The sequence below is a fragment of the Coenobita brevimanus genome, chromosome 88, assembly GCF_032717465.1.
Source record: "Coenobita brevimanus isolate Jiangsu-jjx chromosome 88, ASM3271746v2, whole genome shotgun sequence".
NCBI lineage: Eukaryota > Metazoa > Arthropoda > Malacostraca > Decapoda > Coenobitidae > Coenobita > Coenobita brevimanus.
The window spans coordinates 4491581-4508075 of NC_137041.1; the positions used below are offsets into that span (position 1 = coordinate 4491581).

The window sequence follows — 16495 nt, forward strand, 5'->3', positions numbered from 1 at the left end:
CTTCATCATTCTATTGTATGCCAGCTGAATCTTTTTAATATATTCGTATTCCTTAACTTTCTCTGGTCTTTTATGTTCTTAAGTAGCTTCAATAACATTTACATATTCTTTACAGTATATGGTTTTAACTATCCACTGCCTAATAGCCTGTTGTATGGAACTTATATCTACTTAATGTCAAAATAGTTTGGGTATATAGACGAGAATACTAAAACCGCCATGTGCGTATAAAGTGTAATCTGAGTTCATTTTGCGTAATATACCATAATATACTTTCACAGGTAATTTCCATTTGTTAATATCAACATAGTTTGCATCCATACTGACAAGAATACCAGAGGTGCCATATGCAGAAGCGAACTGCCAAGGGAGATGTGTCAGGGAGCCTCCTAGGCCCACCAGGACACGGCCCTATGTATGAGTTGCTCCCATTTTGAGTGAGAGTCGTCAAGTCATAGCGTCCAGTTAGGTCTATGCTGTCAAAGTTTTGTCCTGACACGGTGAGTGAAGTTTTGTAAATATTACTTTGTAAGAAACATGCTTGTTAAGTCTGTATTATAACTCATATAAAGACCAGTATCTAGTACATATCAATTTTGTCTTTCTCCCTTCCCTCGGTGTGAGATATGGATGAGAGAGAGAGAGAGAGAGAGAGAGAGAGAGAGAGAGAGAGAGAGAGAGAGAGAGAGGACCAGGAACCACACACACACAAAAAATGACACGTAAACATAGTGATCTGAAAACTGAGACCAGAAAATATGATATCTAACAGACCAGACTGTAAGGGGAAAAACTTGAAAGAATGGAGAAAGAAGAAAGGCGAGAAAACACACACACACACACAGACACACACACACACACACACACACACACACACAGAACCTAAAACAAGTTGTGTGTGTGTGTGTGTGTGTGTGTGTGTGTGTGTGTGTGTGTGTGCTAATAAGAACATAGATCCCAGAACTGTAGGCTTGGAAACTGGAATGATTCGAGGCATGAATCGAACTCGGTAAGCTGCACATCTACTGTATATTGCTTTTAATGAAGGTGGTAAGTTTAATGGTATAGTATATTATAACAGTGTACATTATGCTTTTTGTATATTTTGTACTCTTCTTGGCTTTATTCAGAGAGCCAACTGACTTGCAGTATTACTATCAATCAAAGTCACCAGTCAGTGTGTACATTGCGGTGTGACGGTGTGGTGTGAGTTCGATGCTCTTCTGTGGATTTTTACGTCGTTTTATACATGAATTACAAACCTGACGCATGTTATAGTGCCATAGATTATTAATTCAAGCGATCAGTTTATCCATTCATCCATCATCCAGTCCTATGTCGCCCCATAAGGAGCGTAGGAACCCGAGGCTAGGCAAGTTGGTCCTGACGTTTAAGATGAGAGTGACCAGCCTCACTCATCCCTTAGTGGCATTACGTGAACAATAAACCCCAACCATCCCTTGGATATAAACCTACACAGGCTCAATCCGATTGGAGCGCCGTAATTACCCACTAAACCACCAGGCACCATAAGTTGGTTGTATGGTTACCACCTATCATAGTAAATGGTTTCCTGGTGTACAGGAAACCATTTGGCTTGTCACTCAGTGTGGAGTCACCCATAGGCAGAAGGAAAAAGAAAGACTGAAGAGGAAGTGTAGAGTCCCCGTAGGCAGAAGAAAGAGGAAAGAATGAAGGAAAGAAAGACAGAAGAGAAAGAATGAAATAGAGGAAAGGGCAGACACCCAAAGCAGCACTACATGGAATGAGTGGATGGTGAGCGCCCCCACCTACCACAAGTTCAACCGTAAAAAGAAATAATATAATGTTTGTGTGGGGACAGAGGAGAACTGTGTGGATTTTATGTCGTTGTATGCATAATTTAAGAACTGGTCAGCATCACAGGACCATAGATCATTGCTATAAGCTTACCATAGTGGCATAGGTCATTCATTCAAGCTTCAAATTACGTCAGAGGAACAAGAACTGAAAATAAGACTGGTGTGTGGAGGAAGGAAGAGAATCGTGTGGATTTTTTACGTCGCTTTGTATATTTACCAACTAAGTGCGTGTCAGAAGGCCATAGATCACTACTTGAAGCTTGTCATGTCAAAGGTAATCAATCCAAGGCAATAGCCATAGCTGAGGAACACACACCCAGCATATGACTAGCGTGTGGACAATTGTAAACAACTCTCCCATGCTGACCAAACATGTTTATCTCCGTCCTGTCGTGGCTACCTGGCGAGTGTTGATTTTTCGCTTCAGAACTACAAGTACTGTGTGAATGGATTTTTTTTTTTTTTTTTTTTTGCCACTTTGGTGATGCCTTTCAAAAACGTGCAAGTAAGTTACATTTTTTAATATAATTTGTGATTTTTGTAGGAGGGATGTTGAAGGTGCATGATGATCTTTTTTACGAGCGATGTTACTGATGTTTATATTGTTTACCTGTGTGCATATTGTTGTTGTTGTTGTTGATGTTATTATTATTATTATTATTATTATTATTATTATTATTATTATTGTTGTTGTTGTTGTTATTATTATTATTACGAAAAGAGAAATGTAATGATTTTAGTAAGGAGATGATGTGAAATGCTTATTGTATTAGTAGAAGTTACGTCAGAAAATATCCTAAGGTCATTGTAGGGATTACGTCGAAAGAAATTTGCTGGTAGTGGTCTGTTTAGGATCCATGTTAATAGATGTTAATAGATGTTTAATAATAATTCAGGGAGCGATGTTGAGGTATCTGTAATGAATTTTGGGAGGCAGTATTGGAAAATGTTGAATGATCTTTTTCGGAGCCAATGTGAAAGATGTTTGGATACATTTTTAGTTGAAAAAATGGGATCAGGGACCATTAATCACTGCGTGTATGTTTTATGATCTGATGGCGACTGAAATGGGTGTTTTATGTACCCCCCCCTCTCTCTCTCTCTCTCTCTCTCTCTCTCTCTCTCTCTCTCTCTCTCTCTCTCTCTCTCATAATTATCGATTATGTATTATTATCCTTTGCAGATATAATTTTTTTTTTGGGGGGAGGACTTCAACTACAGTATCATCAAACCCCTTTTGTGCGTGTGTGTGTGTGTGTGTGTGTGTGTGTGTGTGTGTGTGTGTGTGTGTGTGTGTGTGTGTGTGTTCGTGTGTTCGTGTGTTCGTGTGTTCGTGTGTGTGTGTGTGTGTGTGTGTGTGTGTGTGTGTGTGTGTGTGTGTGTGTGAGAGAGAGAGAGAGAGAGAGTGGTAGCAGCGATATAACCAAGCCTCCTCTACCCACTTATACAAACATCCCTCAACTCTGTCCATAGATCAGACATACGGTTAATCATACCAATTTTATGTATGAAATAATTACTGTAAAGAGAAATGAAGAGTGAGAAAGAAGATGAAAAAGTCTGGGATGAAGGACTGGAGGGAGTAAGTTTAGAGAGCGTATTTTCATCAGTAAAGCTCCCTAACACCTTTTCCTTACCAGTTTATTTTTGTATATAGCTCAGTCCCTTGTGCTATTTATTTTTTCCGTAAGTTTAAAGGGTAAAATCAACACACAAGAGAGCAGTAAGGCGAAGTATGGAAAATTAATCGCTAAGGAAAAGGTGTTAGGTATTACTCTCAGTTTTTTTTGTTTGTTTTTTTCGAGCACTTGGTGTTTCTTTAGTGGTCGCATTATTTATTTCACTACGCCTAATGCCAGACTAATTTATCAAGCTAAGAGCAGGTCATAGGAGCCACAGAAAAGCCAATACTGTCCCCGTCAACCCTCACATGTTCGATACAACTCTACAGTTCTATTCTAGCTACTGTTAGGAGATTGTACTTAGCTGAGAGAGAGTCATGGATTCCAGGAAAAGTTACCGTAATTCTTGGTTACTTTAGAATCTTGGAAGGACAATGAGGAGAGTTGTATGATTCTGGCTGAGGGGAAAATGAATAAATATTGATGCGAAATCCGAACTACCGATTGTTAATGTGGTAAATGTTGCCTATCTATCTCTCTGTTTATCTATCTGTCTATTCATCAGCCTCTGTATTCATATATCTATCAAGAGCTGATCGGTGAATGGTAATACTGTTTTTTCTTTTACTTTTTATGGTGAGGTGTTTGCGAAGAATGTTTTCATGTGTTGATTCTGACGTTTTAAATCAGTGTTTTTGATCAATGTTAATGTCTTGAAAATGAATGTTGATAGAGAGTAATTACGAATGTTGATATGCCTTGAACATGAATGTTGATAGTGAGTATTAATGAATGTTAAGTCTCGGAAATGAATGTTGAGGAGAGTGAGTATTAATGAATGTTAAATCTTGAGAATGAATGTTGATAGTGAGTATTTATGAATGTTGATATGCCTTGAAAATGAATGTTGATAGCGAGTATTTACGAATGTTAAGTCTCGGAAATGAATGTTGATAGTGAGTATTTATGAATGTTAAATCTTGAGAATGAATGTTGATAGCGAGTGTTTATGAATGTTGATGCTGAATGTTTACTGTGAATGTTGGTAATTATTATTTTTAGTCCCTTTTTTTAATATTATAACTGTTGATACTGAATATTTCTCCGATTCTGAATCTTAATGAATACTGATATGTAACTTCCCACCTAGAACACACACACACACACACACACACACACACACACACACACACACACACACACACACACACACACACACACACACACACATATGCTTTTACACTAGCCTCACGAATCATTGATAAAGATTGAGGTTTAATTAACAGAAAATACCATGACGCAGGAGTGAAAAGGTTGGGAAAAATGATGGAGTGAAGAAATAAGATGAAAAACAATATATCAGCATGTGTGTGTGTGTGTGTGTGTGTGTGTGTGTGTGTGTGTGTGTGTGTGTGTGTGTGTGTGTGTGTGTGTGTGTGTGTGTGTTTTATTGTTGATTGTTATTGTTTTTGATTTTGTTTTAATTTTTCGCTTATTTTGACACAGAGATGATATTGCTCAAATCGACTTCATATAGACAGATATAGATAGACAGAGAAGCACAGACAGAAAAACAAGAAATAAGAAAAACAAACAGATAGACATATAGACAGACAGACAGGTAGATAGACAGATATGAAAACTGATAAAGACTGACAGAGAAACAGATAGATAGAAAAATAAACAGAGGCACAGACAGACAGACAGACAGATATACAGACAAACAGACAGACAGACACACAGGTGCTTCTCAATAATACACTGTTGGATGCTCGAGTAATATTTATTAATAGGACAATTTTCATACCCTTGTCCACAATATCGTTCCTAATTTGTTGGGGAAAATCAGCCATAAGAAGATAATTGAGAAAAAGTTTGTATGTAGAGTACGATGGAGATGTGTGTGTGTGTGTGTGTGTGTGTGTGTGTGTGTGTGTGTGTGTGTGTGTGTGTGTGTGTGTGTGTGTGTGAGATAGATAGATAGAGAGAGAGAGAGAGAGAGAGAGAGAGAGAATGTAACATAACCTTGGCGGAAGTTGAATGGCAAAGATACGATTGTTAGCGCTGGTTAAAACACCACTCCAGAAATCGAGAAGAATAAGTGTCCGTCCACACCAGATGCGAGCTGGCGCGGTTAGGAGTTCTGCATCAGTATAATCCACGGAAGTTCTGGCCCTCACTCGCCCGCGTCCAATGGGGCCACTTGCATAGGTTACAGTGATGCATAACTCCCTCCCGCACCCGCCCGCACCCGCAAGCATGTAGTGTGGACGCAACCTAAGAAGTATCAGTGTATTATTTGGTATCGGAGCTGGGACGAAGGAACAGTTTGAGGGCCAACTCCACGACGAACACCAGAGTAGAGAGAGCCAGGCCTGCAGAGGAATAGGGATGGAGTAAGTGTATTGGCATTAACACACACACACACACACACACACACACACACACACACACACCAGGGGTTACATTTTAGAAGAACTCAACCGATTCATATGAAGAACTACTCAGGATCTGAATGATAGTCGGTAGCAAACTGAACATTTTGCGAGTCTTGGGGTAGAAGGAAGTTCAAAATATCGACATAGGCAATTTTCATAGTATTAGCAAAAATCGCGTTTAAAATAGTTATATAAGGTGTGGAAATATCTTTATCGTAGTATCAAGTACATAATGAATAATGATTTGTTTCGATCGAGTCGTAAATATGGAATGTAAAATACCAAAAAACCGTCCATTTTTTCAGTGTTTGAGAAGTTACCTATTTTTTCCCTTATTTTACGGCTAATTCGAGGAGCAACATTGTTCACCATGCACTTGATATTACACCAAATCTATTTTCACACAATATTCACCTATTCAAAAGGCCGTTTGTTCTAGTACTACCAAAATGATTAGTGTCCATATTTTGAACTTCCGTGTCGCCCAAAACTCGCAAGCGGTCAAATGAATAGGTCAGAGTCGCCCGCACCTGCCCCGTAGACAGAAAAGACGCCGTAGAAGTCCCCGAGGTCGAGTGGACGGAGTTTGTTGTCGAATCCTTGGGGTCGCAGGCAACTGTAGAGCACGGTGATTTGGCGCATGGTCAGGTAATTGATTAGTCCGAATTCTTTGAGGTTGCGGATGCTGAGGGGGGAAAAAAAAAAAGAGTGGTTCACCTCAATGCTTTTGCAAGTTTTATGCGCGCATGAATCTATTTCTCCCTACTACCAGAGAACTACTGTACAGACATCACATCATTCATAAGAAACAAAACTTCTTCCAATTACTAACCAGAGAAATTATTATGCATTTTCTTTGCAAACAGTTCATTGAAATTAGAAAGTAATACAATATTTTTAATTACATTAAGCCTCACACTGGGCCGAGTATTGCAGTCAGAATAATAAGTCTATGTAACCTTATTCCACAGTTGTTTTATATTCATCCCAACGAAAAGTACTTGAAAGTTACGAGTTCACTAAGGATTGTAATATTGTTTGTGATTATGCTCCGTGCGCACATCTGTATTGTAATGTATATATCTTAATGTATAGCTAATTATATGACGATGTATATTCCTTGATGTATAGCTGTTGTATGATGTAGTTGTAGGAATGAACAGTGTGGCTGCTGAGAGTCCGTTGTGGCCAGATCTGAGTATTTACAAGTTCAGTATAACGTTAGCGAAATCTGACCATAGCATGCACATCCTCTTGCATACTGTCACGCTTTCAGGGGCAGGGTAAAGGCTATCAAAGAGGTCTTCCCACCACACAGACGCATAACAATTTTACTTCAATTGATCAAAAAAAAACATCGTGACGGAGTTCCTCATCCTTCACCTACGGTCTTTAGCCACTCCTGTTACGTAATTCCCGTCACAGCTACATGTCCCAAAGTCCCAGTCCCAAGAATTGTTATAGTATCAGCGACAAAGACGATCATGGCAGCTGGAACAGAGACGTGAAACATTTCCTTGGTTAGCATCTGCCTATGATATACACTGTTTTAAGCGTATTGTGTTCAGGCAGCTCGACACGAACGGATCTTTCGCTTTGCTCTCTCTGTTCTTTCTCTCTCTTTCTTTTTTCTCATTCTTTGTTTCTTTTTTCTTTGTCTTTGTTTTTTCTTTTTCTTTCTTTTTTCTTTATCTTTCTTTCATTTTTTCTTTTTCTTTAATTTTTCCTTTTCTTTCTTTCTTTCTTTTTTTTCCCATTTTTTGAGGGAAGAACTTTGCAGTTTCTAGCACTTTATTCCTTGCCTCATTGCTTAAAAGAATAACTACCCAACAAAATAAATATACGCAGCGACTGTGAACTGGCCTCAGATCACAAAAAGGACTCACATGGGGTCGATCTTTGCCTTCATCGTAGAGTTCCTTTGGAGAAAAAACGGCACCCCATTTCCGACCATGAAGGGCTTGGAGATGACGTAGTAGGGGCACGTCCTCGTCTGTAGGAGGACGGGGGGCGTAAGTGAGAAACAGTGTACCGTGGAAGTCGAAAAGTTGTGGAAAATGGAGTTTCAGTCAAGAAAAACGTTGTGTCAGATGGAGGTACAGTCAGGAAAAACGTTGTGTCAAATGGAGAGACAGTCAGGGAAAACGTTGTGTCAAATGGAGAGACAAGGAAAACGTTGTCAAATAGGGGTACAGTCAAGGAAAACGTTGTGTCAAATGGAGAGACAGTCAGGGAAAACGTTGTGTCAAATGGAGAGACAGTCAGGGAAAACGTTGTGTCAAATGGAGAGACAGTCAGGGAAAACGTTGTGTCAAATGGAGAGACAGTCAGGGAAAACGTTGTGTCAAATGGAGAGACAAGGAAAACGTTGTCAAATAGGGGTACAGTCAAGGAAAACGTTGTGTCAAATGGAGAGACAAGGAAAACGTTGTCAAATGGAGAGACAGTCAGGGAAAACGTTGTGTCAAATGGAGGTACTGTCAGGGAAAACGTTGTGTCAAATGGAGAGACAGTCAGGGAAAACGTTGTGTCAAATGGAGAGACAAGGAAAACGTTGTCAAATAGGGGTACAGTCAAGGAAAACGTTGTGTCAAATGGAGAGACAAGGAAAACGTTGTCAAATGGAGAGACAGTCAGGGAAAACGTTGTGTCAAATGGAGAGACAAGGAAAGCGTTGTCAAATGGAGATACAGTCAAGGAAAACGTTGTGTCAAATGGAGAGACAAGGAAAACGTTGTCAAATGGAGGTACAGTCAAGGAAAACGTTGTGTCAGATGTAGGTACAGCCAGGGGTCATGTGTCTAATGGAGGTACAGAGAGGGAAAACGTTGTGTCAAATGGAGAGACAGGGAAAACGTTGTCAAATGGATGTACAGTCAGGGAAAAAGTTGTGTCAAGTGGAGGTAGAGTCAGGAATCGCTGGGCTATAAAGAGTTAGTGTCAAATGTGGTACGTAGCATTCACCACCGTAACTTTTGGCCCCGACTCTACATTCTTTTTAGAGCTCTTTAAATCACTATAGAGCTTCGAGTTAGTTACCTTGGCGAAAGTAGAATGGATGACGTATAGATTGGAAAAAAGACTCCCCAGGGCCGCCATCTTGCCCTGCATCACATCCCTTGCCGTCCTATGTATATCCTTATGTACCACTGCCCTGTCGTTTAGCTGGGAGATCAAGGTGCCGTGGGGCGCCCTCTGAGAGAGAGAGAGAGAGAGAGAGAGAAACACTATGGTCTGAACAATTTTTATATATATACTTTTTTTTTCAGGTTGTTTAGCTGTGTATGGTACTAATCACAGAAAATGAAAACTTTTGTTACATCTTACTCAGTTTTCCAGCAGCTGTACTGTGGATTTGTGAAAGCAACTGCACAACAAATAGATTTTCTTTTTTGTCTACATCTTGATTTACCAACTTGCAATATATTAAAGCAGCTAGAGATGTTGCGAGTGCCTGAATGTACTGTTGAACTGTGTCTCTTGTGTGTTGTAGTGGATGGTGGTTGGGTGGGGAGGACACTGTAAATTTCCAAGCATCTTTTTAGTATGTCCCAAAGAAAGGCTAAACGTAGCCTAGAACGGCTGTCTATACTTGATGACTGACAAAATAAGCCTCTACCAGTATGTTCTGGGCAAAGTAAAGGTGAAAAGATTATACGAGTGAAACGGCCAAGGAGACGGCGTTCATGCTTACCTGGACACTGCGGTACACCAAGCTTCCCTCCTCCATGAACAAGGGTATATCAGTCTGCACCAGTTCCTCGACGGAGTCGAAGGGAAGGCGGAGAATGGGGGCGATCAGCATGGCAAGCAGGTTGGAGCGGTACACGGTGCTGACCACAAGGGCAGTCAGCAGCCACACACTGCACACCACACGCACTGATTGGGTCCTGGGTTCACGCGCCCAAGCTGACACGAAAGCAAGACAACTTAAGTAATATCCCGTGAGTAATATTATCTAAAAGCATCCAGATATCCCTCTTATACTTTTCATCTTTCATATGAACCTTATACCTTACCCTAACCACGGCTGAAAGGAAATCGTAGCTGAGGTTTTTACTGCCTGATGTTTATGTTGGGTTAAAGCTCTTCCTCACTGCACAGGTAATATTGTCATAGCGAACTTCTGCACATGAAGGGGGTACTGAATTCCTGCACCGCGTATATACTGTACTGTTCCTGTAGGATGACCCCATAGGACTACTTGTTTACCTGTGGTCGACGAGTCAGCTTGAACAAACAGATCGGAGTAAAACAACAACAACAACATCTACTACTACTACAACTACTACTACTACTACTATAATTACATCTACTGCTCACCTTGGGCTAGGGGGGCAGCGACAGTCCAGGTGAAGGAGGTGGTCAGAAGGCTACTTAATTCACCCTCCCCGTCCTCACTCTCCCTGTGGATGAACCTAACTTTTGACCACTCTGTTTTTCTCATTACATATTTCGTGCGTGATAAGAAAAGATAAAAATAAAAAAGTCTTCTTATTTCGTGTCTGATAAGAAAAGATAAGGATGATAGAAATAAATATAGCTGCAGTCTGTGTTTATAATTACGTAGTTCGTGTGTTTGGTAAGAATAAATAAGAAAAAAAGCTGATTACGTATTTCATGTGTCTGATAAGAAAAAATAAGGATAATAAACTTTGATCAACATATTTCGTGTTTGATAAGAAATAAGGTCTGATTGCCTATTTCGTACGTCTGATAAGAAAAAATAAGAATATAATTATCTGACCAAGTATTTCGTGTGTCTGATAAGAAGAAATAAAGAAAAAAAAAAAACTGTTATTGAAGACAAATTCTGTTTTACAGGGCAAGTCTTGTATTTTTCATTTTTAGCATTTTATATCAGATACTAGATTCTGTACTTTCGAGAATAAAGTCTGTCTTTATTGATAAATGTTATGCTTTTTACATTTTAAAACACAAGTAATTACAAAAGTACATTACTACAAACACAACTGCACAGCTCCACAAAACGGCTGTGCAAAGATATAAACGAGTTACTTTGATCTGCACATCATTACAAGCTCAATTGCGCAGCTCCAGTAAAGAAGAAAAAAGAAAAACTGTGCAGACTAGATAAAAACGAGTTACTTTGGCTTGCGCAGGAGCCTCCCTCTCGCCCACAGGATGACGAGGATGCCAAATAACACCACCATCATCGTCACCAGCACACACAACCACACCTTTGAAATGAGAGAGGTTGTGTAATTAATTGATCTAGTTCCATATTCTTGTCGGTTAAGGAAGCTCCCTAACACCTCTTCCTGGACGATTTATTTTGCTTATTACACCTTGCCGTCCTCTTCTGTGCTCCTTCGATCATGCTAGTTTCATCACACTCTGCATAAATAGCTCACGAAACGATACTAGCCAGCCGTATCCAGAAATAAATCGCGAAGGAAGAGGTATTAGGGAGCCTCCTCAACAGCCTTTAATAAAAACCCTAAAGTATTAAAGGAGCCAGTAATATTAAAAGATTGGACTGTACATAGCACTCCACCAGAAACGATATTTTTTGTCTCCATGTCCTCCACAGTCATCCCACTACGGCCTTACTTCCTCTGTGTGTGTGTGTGTGTGTGTGTGTGTGTGTGTGTGTGTGTGTGTGTGTGTGTGTGTGTGTGTGTGTGTGTGTGTGTGTGTGTGTGTGTGTGTGTGTGTGTGTGTGTGTGTACATTCTTGCTCTTTACTCTGTTCATCCTAAGTTGCCTCAGAATCATACACTTCATCCTCCCTCCTTTCCATACTGAATCACTGTCTACTCCTTGCATACTAGACTTGTGAATGGCTTGACAAATCCTGCCAGGTCAGCTCCCGCCTTAGGACGCTGGTAGCCGATGGTCTTGTCGTCGAGAAAGAGGGCCTCGGTGAAGTCCACAGCTCTTGCACGCTCATCGTCCACGCTTAGAACAGTCACCATGTCTACTTCCTGAAAAATGAATACATAAAAGAGTTAATACTTTCGTTCATCTGATATGTGTTATGACCACTGCAGTATATTCTGCTGTGGCGCTGACGGGCAGCCTACAAATGGAGACTCTGTGTGTCCTAGGTGGTGCAGCTGCGGCGTTCATGCGGGAGCCAAACCTACTTATATTTCTCTGTACCTCACCGTGGGAAGGACCCAGATCCGACCCTGGAGAGGCGTTGTCTACCATAAGGGGGTCCCTGTTCCCTGCACTGTGTACGTACTGCGTTGTATCTGTATGAGGGCCCCATAGAAGCAGTTGCTTACTTGTGGTAGACGGGTCTCCTCGGCCAGACTGAGGTTAAGCAACAACATCAACATCTATATTAGACGTACTAATTTGAGGGGATATATATATATATATATATATATATATATATATATATATATATATATGTGCGTGTGTGTGTGTGTGTGTGTGTGTGTGTGTGTGTGTGTGTGTGTGTGTGTGTGTGAGTGTGTGTGTATAAATAGATAGATAGATAGATAGATAGGTATGCGCAAAGGTAATCTAACATCTCTCTGTCTTCTGTGAGCAATGAAAAGTGTTACATTAACTAGTTTTATATGGCAACACTGAACCTTACACACACACACACACACACACACACACACACACACACACACACACACACACACAGTACACAATGCTGACATAGGACTGTACGCGAGCGTTTGCTTTTGGCTGGACATTTAGAGAAAAATGTTCATCTTCTGCTCTGCTGCTTCTCTTTCATACTTAGGGCACGTCTGTCGCTTTCCTCCCTGACGCATCATATCAGAGGGATTCATGTATGGGCAAAGAAACATACCGAGCTTCTCTCAGCTTTGGTTTATTAGCCACAGCGATACATTTCAAACCTCTCTCAGCTTTGGAATATTAGCCAGCAGAAGATAGTGAGAAGAAGAAGCTGAAGAAGAAGAAGAAGAAAATGATGATGATGATGATGATGATGATGATGATGATGAAGAGGAAGAAGAAAGGAGAAAAAGAAAAAGAGATGAAACATTAAGTGAACATTTTCCCCCCGATTGTACCTTCTATGCGAGCGAGAAAAGGTACACTCACCTTGTTCACCAGCATCCCAATTAGCCCAGTCCAGGTACCGTTCTCCAGGCGTTCACCGTAGTGGCCCGTCTTAGGGAGTACCAGTTCGTAGCTGTACCGTCAGAAGAAGTGGGAACAGCGTCTTAATTACAATCCTTTCACTTTAACTTGGCTTAGATTTTCGTTGTGTGGACCCAGCCCAAATCTTAGCTGATGACAGTACGGCTGGGTGATGTTCTGATCTAACCCTAGGTAGGTGAACTTGATCAGCTCCATATAAGGGTATCTCTAATCGGTGGACGCTGGGAGGGGATGGGGGCTTGTAGTATAGTGTTCTGGTCAAGGTGATGTATTGTTCTGAGGGGAAGTATTAAGATATCTCTAATCCGTTATATTTGTACTCTGGGGAGAATGTTGTTCCTGTAAGTGCCCTAAGTGCGTTTAGTCTGGGGAAGCATCGTCTCCTCATGTCTTGTATGTGATCCTTGAAGGTGTGTCCAGCGTCATATATCACTCCAAGAATCATAGTGGAGGAGACAAGTGCCACATGTCATGGTTAAGTGTGATGTTAGGTGTCTATCTGTGCTCGTGTTGTCACTGGGGATGAGTGTGGTGGTGGACTTGGCTGGAGCAATCGTCCGTCTGTTGTCTTTGATCCATACCTGAAGTGCACTGAGATTGTCTAGTTAAAGTGAACAGGCCGTATCTGGGATGTGGTGTGTAGATGTAATGGTAATAATTATCAGTTGCATATAAGACAATGTTTGTGGGGTTTTGCTGTGTGACAAGTATGGCGTGGCAGTGTGAGATGTGGTAGTGTCTCGTACTGCACAGTGCCTTTTCTGTCTTGTCTGTCTATTGTCTCGGGCTGCATCCTGCAAAAAGTGGCCTCATTAAAGGGCCTTAATATTCTATGCAGATAGCTAAGAGAATATAAGGCTATCATCTTTAAGGTATGCTGAGATATGAGCGTGAGGTGTGACAGTGTGGGGTGTGGCAGTGTGAAGCGTGTGCGAGACGTGACTGTATGGCGTTGTGTGAGGTGTGGCAGTGTGAAGTGTGTGCGAGACGTGACTGTATGGCGTTGTGTGAGGTGTGGCAGTGTGAAGTGTGTGCGAAATATGACTATATGACATAGTGTGAGGTATGGAAGTCTTTGAAACTGCAGTGTGAGGTGTGGCAGTACGAGATATGTTAGTGTGAAGTGTGGCGCATTGTCTCCTAACATCCTATATATAATCTAGAATGTACAGCGTACATCCTTACCACATGGCAAGGTGGTTGAAGATAATGTCGACGATTTCCATGATCGGGCCAAACACACGAGGTGGATCAGAGTTTTGATCCACAAAGAGAAACGGCATCCACTGAAACAGACAAAAGTGCCCGTTTAGGAATATTGGAAGAATTACGCAGATCCATCTATCCATCGTCTAATCCTTTTCTGACCCGGCGGGAGCGTAGGAGCCCAGGGCGAGTCTACTCAATCTCAACATTAGTGGTGAGGCTGGCCAACCTCTCTCTAACCTGAGTAGCATTATGTGAGCAATAAACCCCAACCAACCCTCGGATGTAAGCCCCCGGGCGCCCTATCCAGTTGGAGTATCGTAACCCACTGGATCGCCAAGCGTCATCTGGCTGTATAGTTACCAAGCAGCATAGCAAATAGGCTGCTGGGTTACAGTAAACCCTTTGGTATGTCATTCAGTGTAGTCACCTGGAGGCAGTATTACATAGCGTGAGTGAACGGTGGTCGGCCGCACTTGTCATAAAAAATTACAGTTATACCCACATGTGAAAATTGTGTTTACTGAGAATTTACAACAGTTTCTGCCTGATCTGGACCCGCTTTAGGTATGGAAAGTAGAGTCCAGGTCTCCAAAATTAACTAATTCAGTTCAAAGACGAGTTTTTCACTGTATTCTTGCCATTCACACATAATGCCATTCGGCTTCGTAGAGACTTTCCGAACTGGAGGGGTTAGATGTAGCTTTGTTAATCCTTCACAACAAGAGGTCTCCCCAGAGCTGAATAAAATCGTCTGGACGTAACAAGAATATTGCTTTATTTTTTTAAATTTGAGAGGCTATTTGTAGTCTTCCTTTACTCCGTCACTACAAGAGATTTAACTGAATAAAACAGTCTGATGGAAGCAAGAATGAAATATATAAAAGACAGGGCATCTAAGCTTACCTGAGCCGCCCCCAGTTTAAGACACTCGGGTACCTGACTCCCTTCACCTCTCATCTCCACCATCTCTCCACGAATGACGAGAGAAATGATGCCTGGAACCCGTCTCTCCCTCTCCTACACCCACCTTACTGAAATATTGATACTTCTCCTCTAATTAACGAGAAATTCATGCTTGTGTGTTGTGCTGCATTTGTTGTATTTGCATTTCGTCGGGAGAGATAATTAAAATCAGATTCGTGGCGTGTCCAGTGAATTAATTTGGTGCCTGATGAAATATGTGGTGGTACACTGAGCTTTCCTCTTCCTGTGGTGTTGGTCAGGTGGCACAGGGTGGACTGCTGACTGTATGATCGCGAGACTGATCGTAGCTGAGGCATGAAAGAGACTGAGACTTTGAATTTCGTAAAAAAAAAAAAAAAAAAAATGAAAGAAAAAAGAAATAAATTAAAACAGTCAACATTTCTTCTACAGTTCCAAGCACCAAAACTGAATGTGAGATCGTAGTGAATAGGTAATCATTTTTTTTTTTTTTTATCTTATTGGCTACAGAGGCCATTCATGAGTTGCTTAAAACCTCTCAAATTAGCAAGAAAAAAAAAAACATCCTAGTGAATAGTTTAAGAAAAATAGGTGAAAAGGAGTACAGCCTTCGTAGACTACATTAGATTTGCTGTGATACTGAGTGTGGTGCGGTGTGATTTGGTTTCGTTAAAGTCCCTAGAGTCTAAGGGAGTTAAGCACCTTGCCTCCGAAAAGCCTTAGTGAGAGACAGACGGACAGAGCTGTTCCTAGACATTCATCCTCTTCTAAATGTGCGTTACTGTAGTGAGGTTATTTTTTGTGTGTGTGTGTGTAGTCTGTTATTGTTGGTCTGTCGGGTCTGGTCTCTTGGTCTCTTGTCTGTCGGCCGTCCTCTTGCTTGTCTGTTAATTTCCTGTGCCTGTTTTTCACTTCATATTTTGTAACTGAAACCAAGGAGGCTCAGTTTTTCATTTAAATCTTGCTGGCGTCAGACGATTTTTATTCGGCTTTTGGGACGCCTCTTGTAGTGAAGGGGTTAATGAAGGCTTTTCCAACCCCTCCATTAAAAAAGAAAGGCTCTCCAGATTCAGGTAAAAATCGTCTGAGAATAACAGGAATGAAATGAAAAAAATGTCATCGCGTGAAAAAGATTAACTGGATCAAAACAATACACCCTTACACATGCAAGTATTGTATTCTCTTGCGGGTCATACTATATACGAATACCCAAACACAAATAAGGACAGACGATTTCTTTCAGCTTGGGGGAGACCGTTCGCAGTGAAGATGTTATACTGCATACGAGTACTGCAGCACAGACACAGGCAGACGATTTCCTCCAGCTT

General features: G+C 41.1%; 1 protein-coding gene across 1 annotated transcript; it reads right to left on the bottom strand.

Moving 5' to 3' along the window:
- Positions 1–5758: 5758 nt before the first annotated feature.
- Positions 5759–15191, bottom strand: LOC145411164 (glutamate receptor ionotropic, delta-2-like). The gene is made up of 12 exons (XM_080281219.1): positions 15129–15191; positions 14202–14302; positions 12957–13047; positions 12027–12182; positions 11693–11848; positions 11011–11102; positions 10225–10307; positions 9596–9810; positions 8941–9066; positions 7788–7894; positions 6432–6586; positions 5759–5838 (listed from the first exon to the last, which is right to left on the bottom strand). The coding sequence occupies exons 1-12, from the start codon at positions 15189–15191 to the stop codon at positions 5759–5761; spliced, it is 1425 nt and encodes a 474-aa protein (XP_080137345.1).
- Between the last annotated feature and the right edge of the window lie 1304 nt (positions 15192–16495).

Excerpts from the sequence above, each read along its gene's own strand:
- LOC145411164 (XM_080281219.1), bottom strand. The coding sequence starts at position 15,191 with ATGGTGGAGATGAGAGGTGAAGGGAGTCAGGTACCCGAGTGTCTTAAA. Across the intron at positions 13,048-14,201 it reads TTCAACCACCTTGCCATGTG|CTACGAACTGGTACTCCCTA; the intron begins GTAAGGATGTAC and ends CTGACGGTACAG. Across the intron at positions 6,587-7,787 it reads AAGGCAAAGATCGACCCCAT|CATCCGCAACCTCAAAGAAT; the intron begins GTGAGTCCTTTT and ends TTCCCCCCTCAG.